The sequence below is a fragment of the Manacus vitellinus genome, unplaced genomic scaffold (assembly GCF_001715985.3).
Source record: "Manacus vitellinus isolate BGI_N305 unplaced genomic scaffold, ASM171598v3 scaffold_45_pilon, whole genome shotgun sequence".
Lineage (NCBI taxonomy): Eukaryota > Metazoa > Chordata > Aves > Passeriformes > Pipridae > Manacus > Manacus vitellinus.
In genome coordinates this window covers 5781020-5808433 of record NW_021940571.1, presented here as the reverse complement: position 1 = coordinate 5808433, position 27414 = coordinate 5781020, and the positions used below count along the sequence as shown (strand labels likewise).

The window sequence follows — 27414 nt, the reverse complement described above, 5'->3', positions numbered from 1 at the left end:
ATGTCGAAAATCTGTCTTCATTTTAAGCTGCAAGCCACGTGCCAGTTTTCATACTGAAGAGTCCACTTGGAGCACTCAGTAAACAGCAATACTGAGCCCCACCCAGCTAGAAAATGAAGTTCTTCAACTATAAAGCTTAAAGAAAGTAGTGCATAACATTTATAAATTGGGAAAAGATAACCAAGGGTTTTCTGCCTATTACTTGACAGTCTAATACCATTTGTTCTTAGGCATTCCTTAACATTTTTTCAAAAGTCAGAACCGTATTACAAATATGCCCAGAAAAGTAAATGTTTTCTGTAGTATGCAGAAAACAGAATTCGGCACCAAAATATTTGATATCTACTGTTGAGGAAACTTCCCTCTCCAACCATCCAGGAGCCAGTCTGGCAGTCACTCTCACACCACCTGAGCTGGGAGTGAAGCCCCTTTGCAGCTGCACACCCCAAACTCAGACCAGGTTTCCTTACCAGCTCAACTTCAGGTTTCCCATAGCAGAGTCTCAGACATCCAAATCCTTAAAATATTTTAACCCTGATGCAACAACTAAGTAACAAAATAACAGCTCGAGCTGGTGCCTCTGAGGAGGAACCCGGAACAAAGGAACCCTCGGGCTTTTATACCTTCAGTCTAAGCACGGGAAAGTCCGGGGGTGCTCAGCTCCTGCCCTGTCTCTCAGCATCCAGTCCCCTGGCCAGCCCACAGGTCCCCAGGCCCTTTGTTTTGCCAAGGGTAGGCAGTTCACAGCCTTTTGGCTCTGCGTCCTGCCCCACAGAGCTCAACCTGCAGCTTTCAACCCGAGCCACCTGCACTAAATATATTCCCCAACATCTGCAGTGCCCTGTTTTTAACTACTAGTAAAATACTCTTTAGCAGCCAGGAATATGATGCTTAAGGTGAAGATGACATGGAGCCAAAGCCATTCTACAGACTACCTGACTGCTCAAAAGGAGATATTCTGCGCTGAAAGCATCATCATTGTTCTCAATGGTCTATCACTTGAAATAATCACACCAGCAGACCACCATTAACAGCCAGTAGCTTCTCCTTTGGGCCCCCCTCCTCTTTTTATTTGTAGACTTGAAGGAGAAAGGGCCTTGGACAAACATTTTCATTTTGAAACACTTCCTACTCCAGAGTCATCTCCAGCATCAAAATGAACAACTGCAGCGTGAATTAAACCTTGTAAGATATGACTTTTGCCAAGTATCACCATCTGGATATTTAAATCCACAAAATCTCTGCTACAGGGGCAAGTGTAACACTTACACATCTAGAAGTGGGAAGTCACCCACTCCTCAGATGTGTCTGTACTTATTGGTGCAGACAAGGTGCAAATTACACCAAGATTCCAACTGAGGTAAATCAATATCAAAGAGCCTGTTTGCCTCATCTCACTGTAACTATCCATGAGGAGACTGATCACTTAGAAGCTCTTGAGTACATTGCCTTAGCAATGACATGCACACACATCTGAAAAGGAAAGAATCAAGTCTTTGTAACCCATTGATTTTTGCCTCCTCACATTTCTCTACCTGAAGATAAAAGGTAGTCAAGAGGCAAACAGGTACAGTAACTGTTTTATAACTGCAATATAACACAGTATGGCCACGTGTGAAGGGAGAAGGAGTTCAAGCCAGAAACAACTGCCCTTTTTCTATTAACACTTTCCTTTTTATTTACAACTTACCTTGCACACTTTGAATTCACCCTCCAAACACCATCACTCACTGCTGATACTGGACTGTATTGTACCTCTACAGCAGTTGTGGTGAGCATTACAAAATGTGCCATATCTGGATAGGGAAAAATGGGGGTTTATTTGCCCTATTACTAATCTTAATTGTTGAAAGTAAGTTATCTGACTTCCCTTTCAGCAGTCTAAAGATATCAGTATTTTGGAAATTCTCTCAAGTGTAGTTTGTGTAAACAGGTGTGATATTTAAGGAGTCAGGAAGTCAGCATGTTGCACTGTGCCTACTACATTCCTGACATATATCTAATGTTAAGAACACCATCTTCACTGGAAAGTCAAGAGAAGAAATCCCCCAAGCTCCTGGGCTGTAATTTGTTTTGCCTTCTGCTATACTCATGTAGGTCAAAAGGAAGTTTATACAGGTGCACCAGGCTTTGACAAAAAGATTATATTATGATCCAAAACCGCTGTCTGCCATAGTGGCTCAGAGCTTTACCCAACCAGGTTTTGAAATATCTCCACAGTTGGAGACTACACAACCTCTCCGGGCAAACAAAATGCTCAACAAGCCTAATGATGAGAGAGTTTTTCCCTGAAATCCAATGTAAACCTCTGTAACTCCAGTTTATGTCCTTGGCCTCTCAGCTCCCTGCCATCACTGCTGTAAAGAGCCTGGCAGGGTAACCTGCTCAAAGGCACAGGAAGGCTGCTGACAGGTCCCCCATAGAGCTACAGTTTCCTTGTACTGAGTCAACGCAGCATACCACGGGGACTATGGTGTATTTTATGAGATGCAGCTCTGTGTGACCAAATTACAATTTCCAAGAGAAATTGCAGCAGTTTTATCTAGAAACCAAAGAGCTCACATTTTTGCCAGCAGCAAAATGAAAAAGAAAAAGAAATCTGGTTAAAAAACCCCAGCCTTCCCTGCCAAAATATATGTTTTTTAAAAAACTAAAAAACACAGTAATGTAGTGCTAAAAGTAGAACACCCACCTCCTGGTTATCCCAGTATCTGAGCCATAAGACTGCTTTGAAAGAACAACCACAGTCACAAATAGAACAGTAAATCCCTAGCAGCATTTATCCAAATACAGAAAAGCATATTCCATACAGAAGTTTAGCAACAAAAACAGAGAAAGTCTGATTTAGTAAATCCAGTTTGCCTTACTTGTTATTTAGCAAACACCTTCTACTAAAATCCTACAGTTTGTTGACAGCAATCTGAAATGTGTTGAAGTAGGATACACATACAGAATGTCTTATTTACTAAAGCAGAATTATTTTTGGAAAAGCTGAATGAAGAACAAGCTACATCTTGCTCTAATTTACAGCTGAGCATCCTGTTTACATGCTGATGTCCGTGTTTACTTTTTTGGTTACAGGAAGAAATGCTGAAAGACTTGAAATAATTTTGCCTCCTGCTGCCTATCAAGTTATTCCACTCCTGTAGGAAACAATGGCTGGGGGGTCAAGTTAACTCATGCAGAGAAATGCAGGATGCAGAGCTGTTTCACAGCTCTAAGACAATGCCATTTTAACAGCTTTGCTACATGGATTTGCTTTGCCAGGCTTCTTCGCCCAATCTGTCTCTCTGAAATATGTACGACTTCCTTCTGGCACTTCTGCTTAGAATGTTCTTCAAATTATTTTTCCTTCTCTCCAAACCTTATTCTTTCTTTCTCCCCTGCTCCTCTTTTACAGTACTAACATTTTCACATGATTTGCCCTCTACCTTCAAGCTACAGTCTTAACAAACAAGTCTGACCTATGGAGCTGTACACAACAGCAGTTTCTACATTATATTCTTACATTCTGATTTTAATTTATATCTTGAAAAATAGAATGACTGGTCTTATAGAGGGTTAAGAGGAGGAAGCCAGGACAGTTTTCCATATGAATCTCTGTGCAAGTGCCAGCTGGATTTCACAGCCCCGTGCTCAGCAAAGCACAGTGGAACAAGAATGCTGTTAGTATTCTTAGAGTGCTCTGAAGAGGAACAGGAAAAGGCAAGAAAATAATCTTACTCTGTACCAGAAAGAAGTGCTGGAAAGTCAAAGAGGAGAATTCAAACTCCATCCTCCCCACAGCACACAATCAACATCACTCACAGTCACTCTCATGCATCACAGTGACACTAAAGGTAATAAGCTGTACAAGAAGGAAGGGAGATACTGAAGAGGTGTTGTTGCAGCACATCCCCCTTTCCTCTTGCTCTCCACACCCTCCAAAGCTGCACATTACTTTCAGGATACTGAAAATGCTGCTTACTGAAGCTCTGCCCAGGAGGGGACCCACCACGCACCCATTCCTGCCTCTTGGGATATATTTATTAATGACTTAGAGCAGTACACTCTTTGAATAACTAGACTTGACTTAATCTCTCAATTTACAGTTTAATGGCTGATTTACCCTACCTAGGAATCACTGCTAAGGAGCATGATGGAGCCCTAAAGCACAGGCAATGTTGGGATGATGTGGAAGTGTGGATGGCTCCCTAATATTTTAAACAGGTCGTGCACAAAGCTCGGGGCCTCCAGGCTGTTCCTGTGCACACAGACAAGTTAATTCAAACACCACTGATTTTTATTAATTCTCTATCAAGAGCAATGAAAATTGAAAGAGGTCCAGAACAAAACCAAACAATAAAATTCCCAATTCTCTCATTGTGAAGAGCAGCTAAATAGGGAAAGCAGGACTGGAAACAGTCCTGTCTCTGTTCCTTCTACCCTCACCTGCCTTGCTCTTCAAATACACACATATTTGCCCCCACCATTCTTAGTATAGCACAAATCATGACATGCAGAGGCACTACCAAGTGGTACACAAGGAAAATCCTCTGAACTCCAAGGTTATATAGAAGGGAAAAAAAGACCAGTTTCTTCACCTCAGGGGCAAAATTGTACTTCAAATGTGTGATGGACTGAATAATGCTTCATCACAAGAGCCAATTTTCTTCCAGCTCCCCTACAGCTCTTAAAACATAGATCTTAGTTTTGCACCTGATTTGCTAAATGGCTTTCCTTTCTATCATGTCTTAAAAAAATAAAAAGGAATAATAAATACATAGTTTCATGATTTACTGTGGTCATCAGAAGGTAGATATTTTAGGAAGACTGTTCTCAGTTAAGAAATACGTACTGAAATAAAAATAATCAAAAGAACCCCAGACAAACATGTCACTCCCCCTCTTCCACAAGGAGAGAAGGGGTATTATTTCCTCATGGAAAACAAAAGCCAAAAGGAAAAGCTAAGTAGTTATTAATATGGAAATTGCCTAAAAAAACCCCCAATCCTCTATGATGTATAGCAGCAAAAAGCCCTAGGACAGTTCCATCTTACAGAGCTTAAATTTTAGTGCTCACTGTAGTAAAAACACAAGCAGGGAAAAAAAGTTAGAACAAAAAATATATATAATGCAGGCCTTGAATCAATAAAGTAATTAGGATCATAAGCATTGCAAGAAATCAGCAGTTTGGTATTTTCCTACTGTGTAGGACTCTATCAGAGAGATGTAGGACTTTTTTTTTTTTTTAAATTAAAAACCCTTCCCCTCAATATTGAATTCTTTCTTTGGACTTGTCATATTGAGTTGCTGTATAAAGAGCATGGTGAGCAGGTACAGTTCCTTGGCTATTAATTGCCCTGGTCTACCCCCACCTCAATACACATCTTTTCAGGATACTCCATTCAGGACTATCTGTAAAAGAACCATATAAGTGCTTCCTCTCATCCCTTTTAAGATACTCAAACACCTACTTGCACTCTGGGGAAGGATCCTCTTCTTCAACTGAAGGTATTCTGGGTGTCTCACTCTTTTCAGCCTTCCCTCCACACCTGCTTTGCAGCTGTACATCAGGGCCCCAGAGCTGCAGCCTCTGCCATCTGCCCACCTCTCCCCTTCTCACTCCACATCTCTGCTTTTGCAGAGAAACTTCTCTTTCTGGAAGTTTCTTTCCAACACAGACTCCTGGGAGTGCTGGTATGTCCCAGCTGCAGTCACTGATGCTCATAGGACTAAACCAAACCATTTCCCCTTTGACACTTATATACAGTTCATGAGCACCTTGATGAGCTCCCAAATGCAAAACTCCTGGCTGCTGTTACCTGACAAGAGCCTGCATCACCTGGGCTCAGCCTGGTTTGGGGCTTCCCAATGGAAAACACTTGACCAGGAGAGGATCCCCATCACTGAGGCTGACCCAGGAGCTGAGCACACGAGGAGTGACTAAAGCATCAGCTGGGTGCCATGCTCCTTAGCATGCTGCTGGATCCCAAGTTTGAAAAAAAACCAGAACAGGGTTTAGGCACCTGTTTTACTAATTCTTGTCACCATTATCACTGCTCAACTTCCCCAAACACGTAGGATTGCCTCTTCTGAAGAAAAGGCTTGTGCTTGACAGTACAATAGCAGCTGTGCAATTACCCCAGTAACATCCAGTCCTCTCTGAAGCCATATCCAAAGTTCCTGATGCCACTTTCCCATTGCCTATGAAACGCAGGTTAAAGTTTATGTGAGGAAATCCAAGAATCTGTGGTGCATCTGAACAAGGCCATGAAGAAAAGAAATTGCCTCTAGTTAGGATTGTGAATAGGGAACCTAAAAATCGACCAGGAGGTTTTAATTTCTTAAGTATGAATGTAATCACAGAAATTTTATTCATGGAATTCAGTGCCATGGGATAACAGTTGGTTTTAAAAATGTTTGATAGCTAATGCAAAACTGACCACCCAGAGGGGAGATTATGAACTGATTTGGTAAAAGGTGCTTGATTTATCTGCCTTTGCTGTTTTTTGTTTATTATTGGTGAAATCCAGAAGCATCCAATTAAAACAGGAAGTTGAGCCAAATATATAAGATGGGCCAAGGTCCCCTAGTGCTTCCATCATGTCACAAAATATATACCTTTTATAATAATGCAGCAGGAATAAATCAGGCTTTCAGGATCGAGAGGAGACAGCATTACTTGTTCTGGTGCTTTCTGCCTCTCAGAAGTGCGTGTGCTCCAAAATATTGTCACTTTTGTTGCTTTCAATATGTCAACTTGGAAAGGAGATCACAGAAAAAAGATCAGGCCAAGACAAACATTTTACTACCCCTTTTCCCCCCCTTATTATTATTGCTTTTGGGTTGCTATCAGTGTAAATTTTAGTTTCTCATACCAGCCAGAGGAAGGTTTTTACTGGACACAGTGTCCTTACAAGGTTCAGACTTCGATGAGATCGCATTTTATTTTTAGCTGTTGCCCCACTACAGTGTCTTTTAATTGAAAATTAGTCATTATTTAGCTCTTCAGGAAATCACCACATCCCCAGCCATCTTCATAGACTCAAATCATAAAGTTTTATTCACTCATGTGCTCGGTGGGATGGGAAGAAAGACCTAAAACCAGGTGTGGCTGTGCAGAGCTGTGGTACAGCACCAGGTCTGGGAGCATGCTGGGACCAGCCCCATGTCCCTGTGTCCCTGTGTCCCTGTGTTCCTGTGTCCCAGCCTCCAAGCCCCAGCCAGGAAGCCCTGGGTATACCCAGCACTCCTGCTTTCTCCAGGTTCCAAGTGAACCTCACCCACAGAGAAATAGTGATTTACTTTTTACTTAGTGCTGCCTTCAAAGAGTTTCTCAATTTTTAGTCCATTAACAAATCTTTCCTGGGATCTATTAACATGTCACTAACAGAATGCCTTTTTCTTCAAAGTTTAATACATCTTAACTCTCTCTTAATCACATTGCTCTACTCCACTTCATAGCCTGAGGCTTCAGGGAACCTTTGCCTTTTATTAGAGCCCATATACAATCATGCTGTCATTCCAAAATCCAGTGCTGCTTTGGGTTTCATAAATTCTTATACCTTTGATTTACTTGGCATGTCTGCAGCTCTCCAAGAAGGAGGATGTCCAGGCAGGGCAAGGAATGAAATGTTACAGGGCTGAGCTGTGCTTTGCAAGGAAGAGCTGTACCTAACAGGAGACACTATCCTTTCTTCCTTGCAATGATGCTCAGCAACATTAAAAGTAATTCTGGCTCTGTGAAATTCTTGGTGCCATCCAGGTGAGTCCCTGGAGGTATTGAAAAGACGTGGAGATGTGGCAGTTGGAGACATAGGTTAGTGGTGGGCTTGGTAGTGCTGGGGGAACAGCTGGACTTGATGATCTTAAAAGTCTTGTCCAAACTGAATGATTCTGTGATTCCTGTTATGACAGTCAGTGATAGCTTGCAGATTTCCATGCTCAGAGCTTTGCTGTGGGTGACTGTTTCTACCTTGGTGGTGCCCCATAAAGTGAGATCTCTCATGCCACAGCCTTGTGGGAGTCACAGTGTTTCTGGTTCGGCCCGTCTAGAAGCTCTGCCTGGTGGGGCAGGGAAGGGAGTACCTGTCTGCCACCCATTTGGGGGCATTTGCACCTCCAGGGGAGGAAGAAGAATACTGAAAATCCTTAGAAATGCACATTCAGATACATGGTTTAGCTGTTATTTGGGCTGATATTTTGCACTTTATAACAGTGTTTGCGAGTGACATAAGAAAGTTTCAGTGTGCTAAATCTGTGGTCTCCATTTGATAAATCCCTTATTTGTATCACTGAATTCATATTGGAGATGGCAAAACTGAGATTATGAAATTGTATAAAAGTAGCTGCTGACAATTCTGTTGGTTTTTTCAATTTCTTTTCTACTGAGAAGCATATTATAATGCGATTTAAGGTGCTATAGTACTAGGAGCATGAACAAGATATATTCACTAATTAAATGGAAAAAAGGTCCAGCCTGCCACTTCTAAAATACAACAGATCCTGTCATAGCCACGTCCCTGTTTCTCTGCTGTTAAAGATTTGTCATTTGCAGGTGCTCAGGTTCTGTTTTAGCATTATGCCAAAGAATCTGAAAAATATCTATCTTCTAATAAGACACCATCTGACTTTTTTTAGAGTAGCATCCAAGTAGGCATTATCTGGGTCTGCTTAAACTTTTTTGTCTGTTCCTAGTTTCTTTACAAGAGTTGTTTATTATTATTTTCCCCAAGTCAGAGTTGCTGCAAATGTGCTCTGTGTGGTGGGAGTGTTCAAAGGCTTTGGGAATGTGCAGCTTATACAGAATGCAGCTGCCTGCCTGTGAAGCGGTATTGGACACAGAAAATACAGTGGATTGATTCTTTGGCATCTGTATCAGCTTCCTGTTAATTTCTGAGGATAATTTAAGTCCTAGTTTTTTACCTGGTTACTGACAGGTTACTCGTTTTGTCTATATGAATTGCCATAGCAACTGTGATGCTGGAGCAGACAGTCATGAGCTTTAACAGCCTGGGGGTGAGCAGCAGAGCACTCTTAATTTAGAGACCTCCATCTCTCAAATCTGGGTTGTTTTACCAGCTTGACTGGGTGGTATTTCTGTACGTCAGCATGACTCACTTTGTGATCCGTGGGCTATGTATCCTGAATTCCATGTGGCAGGGAGGGGAGAGATGTGAGGTTTTGTTTGTTTATTTAGGAAGTATTATATTCTTTGAATAAACACCATTCTAGAATGAAACCCAAAGTGTAGATTGGCTGAAATGTATATTTTGATGAAAAGGCTATGTTCTTATGCCTTATTGCAAGACCATGAAGCCAAGATGAGACACTGAGCACTACAATATCACATCTGCTTATGCTAAAGCTGAATTTGGCCTGCTGTGCCTCAGGTGCCCCCGTGCCTCAGCCTCAGCAGTAAGATCGAACAGCTCTGGAATCTTTCACACCAGCTGCAGAGGCACCGTGTTCCATTGTTGTTCTCACTTCTTTGTTTATTGTTTCCATGGCCTTGCACCTGCAAACCCCAATAATGTTACAGGGCGGGTTCTCATGGGAAGCCATTACCAACAGTATGAAAATCAGCCTTTTTTCCCAACCTTTTCATACCTCACAAAGCAGTGTTAGTATACTCAACACTATTAGTATTTTAAATACTGAAATATTATCCAGTAATACATGTGTGCAGAAGGTTAACGACCAATGTGCAACAATTTCTCCAATTACCGTACTCAGCTGTGCTCATACCACAAAGAGGAACATCCAAAAGGGAGTTCAAGTTGATTCCATTGAAAAAAACCAAACATATAATAAATAGTTCTATGACTGCATCCCATGTGTTATATCAGGACTTTGGGATTTAACCAAGACTGGCTCTACAACTGACAAACAGCTACATCCATCTCTGTAAGTACCAGAAATAGAGACCTGCCCACTCACCTTTTGACAGGTATGGCTTTGGGTGACAGTTTCTGTGAAATTAAATATTATTGAAAATACTGCTTCACCCTTCGCCTGCTTCATTTTTAACACCGAGATGTATTTCACCAAGGGAGGACATTGCCATGTTCTTCAGATGAGTAGGTGCTACCTATCTTCTACCTAGAACAGAAAACATCAAGCATAGCTGAAATTACTCCAAAAAACAACTTTATATGAATCTGGAATATCCAGAGGTGCACTGAGCTCTTTGGTCACAAGCATTTCCTTGACTGATGTTGCTTGCATGTAGAGGGATGAGTTAAGCCCAGTGAAAACATTTAACTTCTGCCTTTTGGGAAATCCCACCCTGTACTTCTCCTTACTTAAAAAGCTTCAAAAGCAGCTATTCTCACCACCTGAGTGTTAACAGAGTAGGCTGCCGTGATACAGCAAGGGGGGCTACCCCTTCCTGGCCAGGTGGCTCTGTCAGAAACAGATCTTGGTCTCCTGTGCAAGCACGGAGAGGGGGAAGAAAAAAGAGGAAAAGTTTAAGATAATTTCAGTTTTACAGTCTCCTTTTTCAGCTTGCAAACTGGAGATTAGAGCAGGCAAGCTTTATGACGGTGTGGAGAAATCAATACATTTTTATTGATTCTTGCAGCTGCAGAACTCTCACCCAGCACAAGTACAGGGGTCAGAGTATGAGTACATGACTGTCCTGCTCCACTACGTGTGTGCTTCTCAGAAATCCTGCTGTTTGATTCACCCAGGATGAAGCTCTGTTACATGACAGCAACAACAGCAGCTGACCTGGGATCCCTCCCAGCAGGGACAGGTAGATGCTGTAAATTATCCATTGCACAGGCCAGAAACTACAACAAAGCCAGTGGCAGCTGCAGCCGAAAGGCACAGCTTCACATAAGGAAAATACTTTCTTTACAGAAGACTATTTTCAAACAATTACACAAAGTCTACTGAAACAATACATGGTATTCCAAAAGAAAGAGGTCCACAAAATTACATATGAAGAATGGCACAGAAATAGAAACATCAAAACAAAACAACTTGGAAAACTAGCTAAAAAGTTGCATAGTCAAAAGGGAATTAAATTAAGAACTTGGAAAAAGCATATAGTTTTGAAATAAAAGTAGTTAGAAACAATTAAATTAATGAAAAATTGAATGTGTAAAATGATTGTAGCAAACTTGTAAGGTTTACATTTAGTTTAAATTTTTGTAAATCCTCCAAAATCAGCAGTGAGAGTCTGTCAAAGTTCTTTTGATTTTGCAGAAACGTTAATTTCCTTAATTGGCATTTTCAGTTTCTGTTAGAAAATTTCTGACCTGCTCAACCCTACCAAAAAGCTGTTCATTAGCAAAATGTGAGGTTCTGTCACCATTTTCAGTCACTGCAAAGCTGTCAAAATGGTGTAAAACTTACTGGAAGGTCCTTTTACTGTTATGGCCCACCTTTTCAGGTGACATTTCGTAGCTGATTTGATTGTGCCACGATGGACCTGACCTTTGTGTTGTGTCTTTCCTTCCCCGTTTCTTCAGCAGAGTCCATTATCTCTCGTTCCAAATTCCTTCTCTTCTCTTTGACTTTGTGTTACTTTCCACTTCATTCCCAGGCTGCACTGCCTAACGCCCTACACCTGCTTTTGATGTCACCAAATAGGGACAATGACTATAAAGTTATTCCCCTTTACAAGTCAAACCTGGAAGGTCTCTCTGTTGTTGTTCATTCTATTTCCATTGCCGGTGTAAGTGTCCTTGTTGTTTTTCCCACTAGTGAGGAAAGGGCAAATGTCATATTCACTGAAGCAAAGACTTTGCTTTGAAGCGGTATTGATTTTTCCTTTTCCCTTCTGAAGCTTTGCCAGGCTCCATAAAAGCATGTCTCTTGTTCAGAAACTCTTTGGACTGAGACAACAGGGGCAGCAGAGCCAGCGGGGTGCAGTGGGAAGTTAGGGCATTTGGTGGGGAATGACAATTGTGACAGCAGCAAGAGAAAGAAAGAGGTCATTTTATTTTTAACTGTGCTGTGAGAACTTAACTAGTTAAGCTAGAGGCTTAACCACAAAGGTGATAGCAGCAGGACGTTCTGGCACAATGCTGTAAGGATATGAGCCTTACACTGCACTGTGTTGGAGCAGCATCATCATATGGACTTGCAGAGAACTCCTGAATGAAGGTCCAGTGCTATGACAGGACTCATATTTAAGGGGTCTCAAATACTCTGTTTAGAGGTAGCTTATGCAATGCAGAACTATCCAATAGCATTTATTCAACTCACAGGTACTGCAAAGAACCAAAATTACTCTCTCCTTCCCCAAAATGTCTCTGTCTTTCATAGACTCCTTGAAGTCTATGACCACATACACTTATTTCTCATCCGTGCCCTGGAGAGTCTCTTATTGTGAAGAAGAAGATGGGTGCTGGCTTTAAGCCTTATATGAAGGTGGAGACTCCCGGCACCTTTAACGTTATTCCAACACATTTTTTTCATGCTGACTCAAAGGAAAGAATGTCACTTATTGAAACATCAATGCCACTTTTTGCCATGCTTCTGTATTTCTCAGAGCTGTCGGGCTGGAAGAGCTGGTCTTCCAAAGCTCATTAGATAAACAGCTGCTGCTGGAGCTGCATGTAAAATTACAGCAGCTGCCTTTTGCAGAGTAGGTCAAGTAAAAAATATAGTAGTTTCCTACAGTTCTTGTTTTTTTGGTTTTCTTTTTTTTTTCTAATAAGATTAGTACCTACTACCAGGAATTAAATAACAACAATAAGAATTATTCCTAGTGCTTGTGAGTGTGGTCTCAGACTCCCAGTCAGAAAGTTCTTTGAAACCTAAAAATCCTAAAATAGCTTTCAAATTCTCAGCTATTTTGAGAATTTTGCATATGTGACAGCTAGAAATGGACTTTTTTTTTTTTAAACACCTATGAAAAAAACTGTTATCAACAGCAATGAGAGGGTTTTGTTGATTAAAGGTTGTTTTCTGCTATTCATTTGTAAGGGAAGTGAATCATTAAGCGCTGTCTGAAAACTTTCTTCATACTGAAAAAAAGCAAATGTTTTGTGGTTATGGGGGTTACAGGAATAGCTTGAACTCCCACCACCACTAATCTGCGCTGCTGCTCAGCTCTGCTCCAGCTGCTATTGACACTTGTCAATGCACTGCCACCTCCCCCAGCACAGCCATCACTACAACAGCTGCTTTTCCTTCCCCTTCCAACCAGCTGTACCTGTCAGTGCAATTTTGCAGTCTCTTTCTCCAAGGATAGGGAAGCATCTTAAAGCTGTGCCACCCTGCACAGGGGAAGAAAAGCATAACTGATACTGTTTGCCCTGTCAGGACCCAAGCACAGCAAGTAATGAATACACAGAAGCTCTTTTGGTGTCCTGGGTCAGCTTTGACTTTACACAGTTTCCTGCCATACGTTCCGGGGCACATCACACTGTTGACTCCTGCTCCAGTGGTACCCGTCCAGTTCTCAGGGTACATTTGTTTTCATTATTCCTGCCCCCTCCTGCTGTTTTTTCTGACAAGCTGGGGATCTGAGAGCTGCTTTCCCAGACCTTTAAGTAACAACCCATCATCAGCTGTGCTGTGTATGGAAGGTAGCAGCTTGAATTTGTTTTCACAAAAGGCACATCAAAAGACCTGCCTAATCAGCAGTTACCTAAGTTTGCTCAGCCAGACAGAGTCAATTTACAGACCCTGCCTGCTGTTGACCCTGCTGTCTGCTCTGGATGATTCCAGCCTGCCTCCACTTTCTAAAATTAAATGTTAGTATTTTTAATTGCTGGTTTTAACTCTTGTCTAATGGGGCACAACAAGTGAGAGGGACTGTGTGTAAAGGAGCCAGAGTAGCGTTGCTGGTAGTAACAAAATGGGTCTGTGTCTTTCTGTTCCCCATCTTCCACAGGTCACTGACTGGAGATGCAAAAGGTCCAGTAGCACAGTCCCCTCGCTCCTCCTGCCTAGTTCAGAGGCATCTTCACAGTGCAGACTCCAGCTCTTGGAACATGATGCCTCACTGCCAGTTTAACTCAGAGCAGCTCTGAGGCTGCTACTTGCTCATGTTGCAGCTGAATGAGCTTGGAGATGTTGAAGGATATATCTTGTGGGTAGGCATCTCGGGCTCACATGGGGTAAATGCTCAGTGAAGATTACAGATCAGGATGATTGATTACTAATCTTTCCTTTTTGTTGTTGAAGACATATGAAATAAAACCAGTTCATTCAGAATAACAGCTGCAATATAATTTCGCAATAATTTTGCAAAATATAGGCTATTTTTCTACATATTATGAAAAAGCATTACTAAATTTGACCAAAGAAAATAGGAAAATTGATTTTTATTTCTTTTAAACTGAGATATAAATGACCAGTAAAATTATTATTATATCACTTCTTTCTCTTTGATTTTTAATGAGATTTTTCTTTCTTCTATGCAACTATCTATTGTTGATCCCATCTTAAAAGCAGTTTCACATTATGGGAAGAATGCAGCCTGTCCTATGGAGCTGGATATATGGGGTGTCAAAAGTTTGCAGTCTGCAGATTCCAAGTTTATCAGTTTTTGCTACCCACGACCAGGCTCTGACTATAGCAGCACAGACCCAAGATGAACATTCATGAAAAAATAAGCTCAGCACCTACCTGAAGGTTTATGGACAGATCACAGAGCACAGAAATTATGAGGCTGAAGAAGTTGCAGATGCGCTCTAGTTTGGAAACAAACAGCTGAATACTCTGGCCACTGTCACCCAGTGTGCAGCAAAATTGCAACAGGTCTGCTGTGAGGTAACATCTGCGAGTTAAGGTCATCAGCCAGCCAACAGTTCAGATTAAAATTTTAAACTCAGAAAATGTTTGCTTTTTATTTAAGATTTTTTCCAGGATTTAATTTGCTGTTTAGCACAGCAGACCATGGACCTAGATCCAATACCATCACAATAGTGATAAAAACCTGAAATAAGCTCTTTGGTTGCTCCCTTCTGCTGCATTTCAGTCTGATGTGGAAGGCTGGGACCACTTATCCTGACCAGCCTGCACAATGAGATACTTTCCAGTGCCAGTGCTGCCTTTTGACAACCTATCTGGATTTTCCAGTGAGACTTTGGCAATGCCAAGACAGACTGAGGAGCAATAGAAACTGCAGTGTCTGTGGTCTAAAGCTGAAAGATTGTTTTACACCATCATGATGCTTGTACAGTGCTGTTGTATTCCAATGACCAACTTGGACTGTAAATGTGCAACAGCCTCCTGACACCCTAGGATTATGTGTCACTAATGTCAGCCAGGCAAAAAGATTTTTAAACTCAAAAGTTGAACAAGAATAAGCAAGATTTCTTGTTTCACCTACCTATAAGAATGAACATAGAAAAGCGAGTAGATATTAATGCAAATCTAATTGCAGAAACTAACTGTCTGAATGCCAGCAGGGAAATTCCTCTTGACAAGGATGAAAGACAAGACATCTCCCATTTGCCAGAAGTGCTCCTCATTAACTTTGTGAAAGTCAAACAAAGCTAGCATGCAGGTAAGCAGTCTGCACTAGCTCCTTATCTCTCCTCCTCAGAAAATGCCACGTATAGTGCAGGACTGAAGGTGGGGACATATAGGTAATGGTCAAAATATCAAAAAAGGTTATTTTCTGCTGATCAGATGTGAAGCATATGTAATCACACCTTAGTCCAAACACCTCTGCTGTAAACCAAAATCTGCTGTGCCTGGTATCTTGCTTAACTAGATGGCAACTTCTTCATATAAATTAGGGTTCCTTGAAGATCTTAGAGTCAATGAGTCCAGTGAATGCTCACAGCTGTTCTCTGAAATTCATAATTTTCTAGCTCTGACCTCTAATATGAGAAAGCAGTTTTACAGAAGCCTTATAGATCAACAGGCTGGACATGCACTTGGTGGTGATTGCCCCACAGGTGGTCCCCATTAGCTGATGCTTTTCCCGTTGATCTCTCCTCTAAATGGATAATGTTTAGTAGCTTCATAAATGAGGAAGCCATCAATATCTGTCAGTATTTACACCTCTTTGACCTCAGCATGTGGCAAATATTGCTATCAGTTTTATCTATTTTGTTCTGTTTGTTTTTAGTTTTTCAGTTAATCTGATTGCAACACACAGCTTGAGGTTGAGAGGGTTGAACAAATGCAGCCAAGGCACTCATGTAGCTCCTCTCCAAGACATAAGTGATCATATTTTTGCATAGTTCTCTTAATAACACCAATGATTTATAGGACAACCGGTTCTGTCTCCAGTAAAGTCAGTTTACAATGATTTATAGGTAGTATTGCTCTAAAGCATGTTTTTATAAATCTTGTGGTCTTAAGTGCTTGTCAAATAGATGTCAGAGACCACACGGAAGTCTAAAAATACTCACGTAAACCCTTCTTCAAGTGCTCGACATCAACGCATCTATTGTACATCTTCATGCTCAACACAGGTTAAAGTAGTGCCACTCAGTGTGACAGTGTAACTAGAGGCTGCTAGGCTGACAGAAATAATTTATTATGCTGTTACAGCTAATAAAACCCCTTGTGCTTTTGGGCAGTTTTTGAAAATACGACTCTCATCCTTTTCACATGTGAACTCTTGCAGTTCCTATCATTTCTTGTAGTCCTTAAACAAAGGTTTGAAGCCTGCAAACACACTCAAAACTACAGAGAAGGCAGAATATCTGACTGTATAAAAAAAGGACTCCTCAGCACCAGAACAGGCAGCTAGTAGTCTTTTTTGTTAAGTACAGCTATTGTGTGTTAAACACATCTAAACCCACACTAACTTCTGAGAAGAATCAGCCCATTTGATCAAAGATGCTCAAACTGGCAAAACACAGCAGTCTCACCAAGTGCTACAAGAAGCCTCTGTTTCTGCTGGTGTGCCAGGCTGCTCAGTAGTGATTTGGTCAAAATTCCCTCCTCTGGGCTGGTGTTTTTCCTCCAGCTCTTCTTCCCTGATTTCTCTTCTCTGCAGCATTTCTCTGTTCTGCATTTCCCCTTTGCTAAATCACTCCTGAGGAAACTTACCCCTCATGAAGTAATATCACATGGAGTGAAATGTTGTGGAACTAGCAATTCTTGTAAACCTCGTCACTGTGTCTTAGCTGTCTTGGATCCATCTATCTAATCCTGGAGCTATTTAGAGAGATGGAAGAAATAAGAACATCTCCATCCCATTTAGCCATCCCAAGGCAGAATCCATTCTGAAATGCATTCTGTGCTATAGCAGCCATATGCAGCCTCCTCCAATCTTAGCTATACTTACTACTGTAAAGTTTCTACATTATGAAGTTTCACAAGTGAGGATTTTTTCATTACTTTGTGCTGCCTCAGAGTCTTTCCTGTTTAGTTCTTATCACTGCTGCTCTTATTCCCTCAGCCCTAGGCACTATGGTAATAAGATAAAGAATGGGCATGAAAAGCTGTGATTCTGATCTGGAAAAAATGCAATTTTTCTGCAACTGGAAAAAATAATTATCAATAGGATATATATACATACATGTGTGTATATAGGAAATATATCTATAAATGCTTGTGTCAGGCTTTCACAGTGAAGCGTATCTGAAGGACAGAAAGGGCAGTAAATTTCTTCACCTACTTTTGGTTCTCTCTTAGTCAACAGGGACAACCAGATACCAGTACACTATGATTTATCCAGTACTAAAATTCCTCCTCTTACTAACTTCAGGTAAAGTCTAGTCAGCTTCCTTTAAATTAGGCACCTAATACTGGTGGTTAAATTTAGGAAGGAAGAATTTCAGCCTGATAACCTTCAACATCCAGCACAAATCTACAGTAAAAACACCTCCCACAATCATACCCACACCACCAAGCCCTCCTTCTGCTCCTTAAGAAGGAAATCAAAGGGCTGTTTCAAATTATAAACCAGTAGAAAACTGAGGTTGATGCTGCCCATCTGTAATTCATTCCCTTCTGCCGGGGGAGGTGCTCATCTTTCCTGGGTGGAGTCAACAGAAATTTGGCTGTTTCCTGCATGGGGGTCAGGAGGAGCTCAGCTGTGGCAGACACAGGCACCACAACAAAATCCTCTTCAGAAAAAAACAGTCTGATGTCTGCACAGCCACAAAAAAATACATCAACACTTGTCTCAAGCATAGCCATGAGCTGGAAACTATTAGTTTTTTAAGCTTTTGAATCTAGGAGGCAGCAGAGTTTGCGAGTCTCAGCTTGTTTCTGAAGGCATGTGTTTACCTTGGCTCGAGGCTGGCTTTTGCCTGTGAAGTTGCACCTCTGGCATCTATCAAAGGGAAAAATTACCATCTAGGATGTGTGTGAGGATAATTCAGTTATGACTGTGACCTTCCTGGCACATGCCTGTTTTTATTGACTGAAGGGTTTCTTGCACCTACCCACAAACAACTGATCTGGGCCATACCAGATGCTAGAGGTACTAGAGTAACTAGATTTCCATTCCCAATCCAAATAGGAGTTCCTATCACTGGGAGTTCATAAATTAGTAATAGCCCTGGATGTGCAAATACAAGAAAAACAAGTTAAAGTACAATTTCCAGCAGAATAAACAAGAAGACTGATAAAATGAAGAAAACAGATATTTAAATTATTTCAAATATTTGCACCTGTGTGAAACAGTAGCAAGGTTGTGAGAGGGCATGAAGAACAAAATTGCACTTATTACAGAAACTCTTAAAAAAAACCCAACAAAAACTCTAAGGAAGTAAGAAAAAAGAAAATCATAACTGAAATGATTATATTTGAGTAAATGATGAATGAGTTAGAGACAACAAACTGCACCTAGCAATAGTCCATACTGACTCAACTCAATAAAAATGAAGAGTTTCTAGTTTTAAAATAAAATCCCTAAATTGAATTGTAGAATGGAACCAGGGCAAGTATGGGACAAACAGGAATTCACATGCAGTTTTACAGTACAGTCAAAATTCTAGTAACCAAGCAGCCCTTTTAGATTTAAGATAAAATGTATTGTTGAAAATGAATTCCTTGTTTAAAAATAAGAATCTCAGATATACAAATATTACCAATATTTTATTAATTTTAACATGTGTTCCTTCTTCTGTCAAACACAGCAGAATTTGCAAGTGTTTTCATGCTTCCTTGGTGGGTCTCAGAGCTACAGTTGCTGCAGTTGGGAGTGTTTTTTTGGAGAAAGCTCCTTTCATGAACTTAACCCTGCCCTTTCCTCCTGGACAAGGAAAGAGGAAAATTCCCAACAAGGTTCCTGGCTGCAGCAATTAAGGTTGTATCCTCTGCTGGGTTCTGGTCAGCCTTCAGAGAATCAAGATAGCAAATATGCCTATAGGGAACAAAGAAAAAATTAAAAAAAAAGAGAAAAAAAGAAAAAACCCAACTCAAATGCCAAACTCTGGCTTATTTTTCCTCATCTATGCCATTTTCTGATCTTGGACACTGAAGTCGTGATCCATGAGAATAAACCAATGGTTCCTGTTATCTTCATCTTCTATGAAGAGCAGGAACACTTACTCCAGTAAATAACTGAGGAGAGAAAAATATATTTATGACAAACTGATGAATGCTAAAGAAAAAAATCAGCACATGGTTTAACAAGGGAATCTCTACTATTTCACCAAGAGTAATTGGTTTTGGATATTATTTACTGTAGTGAAGGTCCATGTTTCCACTTTCAAGAAATTGCTCTAGACTTACCTATATGCAAATAAGAGCAAAATTCATTCATCTGTTCAGCCAAAATCACCACTACATAAGAGTAACCTTATGAAAAGTAGAAAAACACCACTGTACAACCATATATTTGTCATCAATCACTAAAATGTTGGATGACTTTTTCAGAAAATGCATTTGGTGTCAAACGGATCGTATATCACTTTCAGAACTTTTCATATAGTCTTAATTGATTAAAATTACTGCTGAAGCTGTTTCTAGAAATTAGTGGATGAAATAGGTGCATTGTACATCTCACCCTCCCAAACTGCCGGAAAGTTCTGCCCCGCTCCTCCATTTACCCAGAGAAAAGGCAAGTGTATTGCACCAGGTCTAGCCCGTGACTGCTTTGCAGTCCCTGGCTTTCCTTTTCTGTCCTTCACACCCATGAGATACAGTCAAGCTCCATCCCAAAGCCACGTGCTGAGACCAAGCTTGCAAGACCTGCTCAAAAATAAGTTACCTGATTTCACAATGTCATGGGGATGTATCTTTTTGGGAAGGATCTATCCGTGTCCAGCCACTGAGCATGAATACCTGAACATACACACTCCTCTTTACAGAAAAATGGATGGATAAATGACTCAGGGAGGTCTGGAAACATCCAAAGACTCTTAGTTAGCCATGGACATAGCTGGTTAACTTTTATATGGACCTCACAGGATTTCATACAGATTTCTGAACTGATTCTTCTTTCCGTAAGGCAACAGCAAAATTCTCATTAACTTCCTCAGTAACTGAACGAAATCACTAGATGAAAAATTTGTCTTTTTTGTATTTCTAATAATGCAGTTAAAGTGTTAGCAGCTCATACAGTCTCTCTCGAACCCCTTGTTAATTGAGCTCTGGTATTATCACCTCTGGTTGCCAGTGTTACCAACTTCCATTTGAAAAAAGTTACTGGCTCTTAGAGCTGTAAAGCAAAAAAACCTGGATATGAACTGCAGACTCCTATAAACTTAAGAACTCCCACTTTTTTTTTCTTTTTTTTTTTTTTTTTAATAGCATCATTATAAAGCTAAGCTCATAGATACTAAGTGCCTGGCATTGCTGATATTAAGAGGGGGAAATTCAGAAGACAGAGGAAATCCAGCTATTTCTGTCCTGAATTTATAGCAACATGTGGTCCAGTTGCATGTCTCTTCCTTTCCAGAATGAAGCAGAACAGAGCAGGCTTCCAACTGCTGTAAAGTGTCATTATGACTTTGACATATAGGTCAACATATAGATTTGAGGATCAGACAGAACTGTTCCTTTTATAAAGATTTTAACATAAAACTTACTACAGCATGTTAAGGCGACAAACTGTGGTACAAACCTATTCTTTGCATCAGCGTAATTACTATAGATTTTTTCTTTATAAAGTAGACTTTTTTTCCTGATTTTGGCCTTACATACAAATAAGTGTAAGCTTATTTTAAAGCACATTTTAATGCCTGGTAGTGCTCATGAATCAGGTAGTTATACTTGTAATAATTTCTGTGAGTGGGTGTTCATGTGCAGGAGAAGATATTCAAAATTGGATGGTGAGATGAGCCATGATGAACATTAAAGCTCTGGAAGCAGATCAATAGCTGGTGTAAATTTTCAGGTCTTCATTGATTTCAAAGGTCCTACGATAAATATTAATTCAGCTGGTGCTAAAAAAAAATGTCATCAGTTGAGCATCTGGTCAATAACAGTGGAGAATGAAGAATGTACAGGTGTTACTTCCACACCTTTGAATGGTGCAAGAAGGTAAAATACCCTGGTTAGTCACATTTTTTGAAATCTCCTTTATTGGCTGGAGTAGTGCATGTGGGTATGCATGTGGAGACAAAGATGCACATTTATACAAGAAGGCATTTTCTGTGACAAAAGAATACTTACACGGGTTCTACTGCTGTGACGGTACTTTTATCTTCACATGAAAACAAAATAAATTTGAGGTAACTGTATAAAAATTACTTGTGCAAATTTGTTGCACTTCTATGAAGTTGTTCATTCATCCCAGTGGCAAGGGACACAAAACTCAGAATAGGCTTTAATCTACAATTTACATACAATACTTAAATTCCTTTTCGAAACTAAAGCTTATTACAGAAATGACAGTTTCCCATGGGTACGAATTACTGAGAATTATAATACCAACAAAAAGGAACTAAGCCAGGTTGCATATAAAAGTCTACACCTCCTTGGTGACTCTCAACAGGTGTTTTTTTTCCCTGAACATTTTCCACCAGATAAAGTTCATTACCTTGTTCTAACCACTTCCCATTTCAGAAAGTTAAGATTCCACTGAACCTGTAAATAAGGAATTAATTATACAAAAGCATTAACAGAACCTAAGAGAAAAGGGACTTTGTGCATGGCTGGTGATGAACTCATCGATTCTGCTCCATAGTTCTCTTGAACACCTTATCAAATGCTACTGGTTTCTAGTCTGCATACAAATGTTTTTACGTGCCAGAATGAAATCACATCAGAATGTTTTGAGTGAAAGCCCGTTCACCATGTTTAAAATTGCTCATATTTATTTGGAGGCCTCAGGAGGACATCTTAATCTCATAGTGTTATTATTTCAAATAGAAAAAGAGATTTTTAATGTTATTTGGAGAAAGTCCCTTAGCTTACAAACTGAAAAAAAGAGAAAGCAGAACAGCTGCAATAGATATTTTGACAAGAGCTTTGAATGAAAAATAACAAAACCTCTGCAAGGAATTCCCTATTAATCTAATTTATTTGGGAGCACATTTTCACAATAATAATTAAATTATCTAATGTTCACTTACATTAAAAAGCGACCATCTGTAACTGTTCATTACTAGAAAAAAAAAAAGAGAGGGGAAAGCCAATATTTAAACTAACATCACAGGAAAAAATCATCAACTTACAAACATCAAAGGTATGCCATGATGTTTGACAGCTTCTTATGAAGTCAGCTGTTTCATCTCCTGGTGAAGGTGGCAACAGAAATTCCAACACCTCCTGTGCAGTGGTGTCTTTAAAGCTGTAACATGTTTATTTGTTAGACCCCTATTCATCTGGTTTTCAGGATGTTTGAGTAACACAAATATCCAATAATTAAAAGACTTGTGACATAGGAATCCATGTTTAGTACAGATAACAAAAACAACTACATTTTCCAATGAGAGATTATATTCAGGAAGTTCTTCCATGCCTTCCAAGTCTTCCATGTGTGGAGAATACCAGGTATAACCAACTGAGATACCATTGAGAGAAATGTGTTTTTATTGGTTTTATTTCTCCTAGAAATGTCAGCACAGCACATTATATTGCCTGTAATTTTAATAGATAAACGAGACAATGATTCCATTGTTTGTTTGGGTTTTTTTCTCAAAATGGTAGAATACATTTTCTTAAAAAGGTCTGCAAACATATTTACAAAAGTGTGAAAGCAATAAATGCAGGCTTTTTTATATTTTTACTGAACTTCCAAAGACTGACTGATATCCTAATTTTATTGGAAATCTGGTCCAAGGATGATACAAGAAATTAAATATCACACTCAGTTTTGCTTTTTTGTAGGATACTGTGGAAAACAAATCAAACAGATAAATATTTTGAAAATAACAAACTTATATTCCATGAGGCATAATGAAGAGATTCCAAAACCATTTCCTATATTTTCATTTCAGCGTTAAAACACCTCTTGATCTTTCTTAAAGTTGCATTAAAATGTGGGACACCATCTTACTTTTGGAAAGCCAGCTGCTGTAATGTCATTATAAAGTAGCCACTAAAATATCATTCACAGTATCTGCATCACAGGAATGGACTTTTTTCCTCCAAACAGGAGTGACAGAATTTTTGATGTTGCTTTCATCTTTCACATTTTAAATACTATTGGCTGACAGAAATAAAGTGTAGTGTCATGCTTGGTTTACCTAAATCATTTATTTTGTAACTAATAAAAGTAAACAATTACCAGATACTGTATATAGAGAGATATATAGATATATGGCCACAAATAAACTATAGTAGAAAGTTATTTTGGTTTTGATAAAGTTAAGAAAAGCACATAAAATCATATTTCATTTATATCTTGTTTTATGGCCATCAATATTTTTGTATTTTTTTGTTTTGTTTCATCAACATAGCAAAATACAATCTTCTTATTAAACAATAATTATCAGATGGCAAACAATTCTTTTTATTGGTTTACATTGGCAGGTCACAGTCTAAAAGCACAACCACATCAGGCAGAAATTGCACACAGACCGCTCTGGATTTTGAAGACTATTTTTTATGCTTCTACAAAAAGACCTTTATTTAAAACTGGGGACTGTAACAAGTACTAATTAAGTACATGGGTTTCTTTTTTCTTTTTCTTTTTTTTTTCTTTAATAGGTAAATAAAATAACTGAAATTGCAGAACTTTATTTTCACTTCAGCTCGATTTTTAATGTCTGTGCTCCATGTTAGCAAACACGCTCTGAACTACCAGCAATCTTTTATAAAAGTTCAATCACCCAGATAATACCCAGGTGATTTTTTTTTTCCCTATCCTGGAATACTGCAGATTTATTTCAATTAGGCCTGTTCCTTGGCTTTTTTTTGTGTGTTGATATTGCATTTTTAACTCATTCCTGAAGTCTAGGGGAGTTTTACATGTGATATGACGCCATACAGTCACAATGTCAATATTTCTGTAAGAAATGGTTGTAGGTGGGGTTGGCCAATAAATATGCAGTTGTACTAGTTGTAGAAGGCATTTTCATGTCTTCAAGAACCAGACTGGTCTTAAGATATTACTCTTTATTTGAGACAGTTACCATTACTTCATTAAAAAATGACAAAACAGCAATAAACATTTTAGCTCTTTAATGAGCAAAGATCAGGTCTCTTAACATTGGAATAATATTCGTTATCCAGATTATCTTTATTTCACTCAGTGACCAGTAATATGGCCAAGAAATACAAAGTAATTTTCCATCAAGTAGTATACAATTTTTGTGTGTAATAAGCTTTCATTCTTGAAAAAGAGTAACTGAAAAGAAATGTTTCTGTTACTGCAGTTAGTTTGTCAGAGAAAGTTCTTCGCATTATCTTACAAACTATCAAAATTGCTAGTAATTTGAAAAAATGTAAAAAAAAATCACATAACTTTAGTCTAATAGAAATATAGTACAGGTAAGAGAGAAAGTATTTATCAGGGATGTGCTCTTAAGTCCATCTCAATTATTTCTTTTATATAAATGTACATCTGATTACATATACAAACATTTTGAAAGGACCGTGGTATAGAATTACTGGAAAGCAACAGGGGAATGAAAAATTTCTTGTGATTTTAGAACATTCACTTCAAATCACACAAACATATGTAGTATTCAGATTTTTAAATTTCCAGTTGTTGGCTCTCTCCCCATTCTTACATACCCTCTTTTTCTACACTCTTGCCATCTGGTCTAGAGAATTCATTGGAATGGAAAAGCTAATGTATAGCAAAAAGGGAATTAACATTATTTTAAAGTATTATAAGTAAACTTTGTAACATGCAACATGAGTTGAAACAATAAACTGAAAGGTGTAATCAGAGCTATAATATTGGGGCATTTTTATATGACAAAATGTTGTTGCAATTAAATTTTTGGACACACTTTTCCTTATCAATTTGAACTAAATATATCATAACTAAATCACAGCAAATTATAAATCCTTCTTCAAAGGAGATTCCATTAAAGTTGTAGTTATTTTAAAGTTAGAAATTATTTAGGTGGAAAGGAAAAAAAACGTTAATAATACACATTTTTTGTCTGGGATTCATATCAGTGAGGGTCCACCACTTTTTACTTAGAATGCCATAAATACCTTTAAGAACTGTTGCAATTCCTTTTCTTTCTGAAGCTACCATGAAGTATTTTACTGTAATTACTTTTGCCCCTTTAAAAAAACTTCTTTAGGTTGTGCCAATTGATGGAGAAAGCTTCTATTAAAAACTCCAATGGGATGAGAAGAATTTTAATTACGGCTTAATCAGCAGCACAGCCACCAAGCATATAAATTATCATGCACATCGTGCTAAAAATATCCAGTTTCCTTTATTCCCACAACTTTTATACTGACAGCACTTATGTGATAATGTTGTACCTGCCAGGCTGTAAAACTTCTTTGACTGGCAGATTTCAGCATGAGCCCCTTTCTAAGGCCTTAACAGCATTGGTGCTTTGTGTACTTATTCAAATATGTAAATATGGTCTACACAAGAAAACAGGTCCAAATAAAAATTGGTGAAAATTATCTGACATTCCATTAGTGTGTCCCTTGTGCATATTTATAGGTTTTTAAAATTTTCAGTCATAGTTCTTTCCTGTTTGTGTTGCACATGCCTAATTCCATTATGTAACTTAAATCTTCAAAAAATTAATACTTGAATGTGAATGAAAAAGTATCATTCAGGACAACTGCTTCAAGCAATTGCAAACAGTTGGTCGTTTTGTTTTTTGTTTGTTTTTTTTTTCTTTTGTTTTGTTTGTTTCGTAAGTTCATTTGATATATGTACAATTCATTTTTTCCAAAACCCCAAAAGTTCTTGATATGTATATTCACATAATATTCCTCCATATTTAAATAGTAAGAGTCTTGTAGGTTGAAAGCCAAGTAATCTTCAGTAATATCACCTACTGTAATCCATCAAAAAATAAAGTTTGTTTCGTCTTGTCTGGCTATACCCTGGTTGTTGAGTGTGAATGGGGGTGGGGATGAGGATGGGGCAGAGTGTTGTTCTGTCCTCCGGTGAATGTGTTGAATGTGTGTAGGGGTTGAATCCCTGGTATAGTGTTGGGGATCATTGTGATGGTGTTGGGTGTCATTAAGGGAATATCATCAGGAGACCTTCTCATAGCTAGCGTGTAGTCTGGGGGACAGGCGGTCCTAAGAACCACCTCATGTGGATGGATGGACTCACATTCATGATCCAAGTCAGTGTGCTTCATTTGGAGGGACATTATCTCCTCTTCTTGTGCATGGGTAAGATCATTGGTAGTCGTACGCTGTGGGCTACATCTCCTGTGGACATCATGTCTCCGCTTGTCCTTTTTGTAGTACAACGCTGCAAAGGCCAAAATGTTCAGGAACAGCAAAGATGCGCCAACTGCAATAGTAACGCTCAATTCTGTGGAATAGTCCCTTTGATCCACTGAAAATGGGCTTGGTTGTTGTTTGGGATCATCTTGTTTGGCTGTAGGAAAGGCTGAAGTAACTGAAACAGAATTTTTCCTTGTTGGTCTGAAAGTATTATCAGTCGATGGCACTTTAGTTGTGGTAGAGGTATACTGTGAAATGTCGTTAAGATTGTGCAGATGAGGTACCAGTTCCAACCAAAGGTTCACTTTATTGGCCCTATAGTGTTCTTTAACTCGTGGTTTTAATCCAATGTGAAGATAGAGTTGGTCTTTCTGAGAATATCTGGTCCATGCTACTTCTTCAAAACGATTTGGTTTTGTATGGATGAATTTTGTATCTTGCGGCACTGGTTGATTTGGGTCACTAAAAAAAAAGAGATATCTCCAATGTTACAAAGCATTTCAAACAGAATTATAAAATTAACATAATTAAATTTTATACTAAATGTTTAAATCTGCCTTTGGACAGAGCAGAGTGCTATTCCCTAAAATTAGAGGCCTTAATAATCTTGATTAGAAACAGCATTATGCAAATGAACCCTTCTTTTACTCAGATTTCAGTGACTCCCTTAGTTCCCCAAAATGTTACTGTCTCTCTCACATTGAAAACTTGTGCTGCTGAGGACAGATTGCCATCAGTGTGGTGATGTGGACAAATGATGAGAGACGAGTGTGAGAGGACA

At 39.1% G+C, this 27414-nt stretch overlaps 1 protein-coding gene across 7 annotated transcripts in view; it reads right to left on the bottom strand.

Moving 5' to 3' along the window:
* Positions 1–23739: 23739 nt before the first annotated feature.
* Positions 23740–27414, bottom strand: part of NLGN1 (neuroligin 1) — a 385816-nt gene continuing 382141 nt past the window's right edge. For all 7 annotated transcript variants that reach the window (XM_018079259.3, XM_018079260.3, XM_018079262.3 and 4 more), the window contains one exon: positions 23740–27095. In XM_018079259.3, coding sequence (XP_017934748.1) covers positions 26273–27095 — 823 coding nt within the window. In that variant the 3' untranslated portion in view covers positions 23740–26272. The remainder of the gene's footprint in view (positions 27096–27414) is intronic.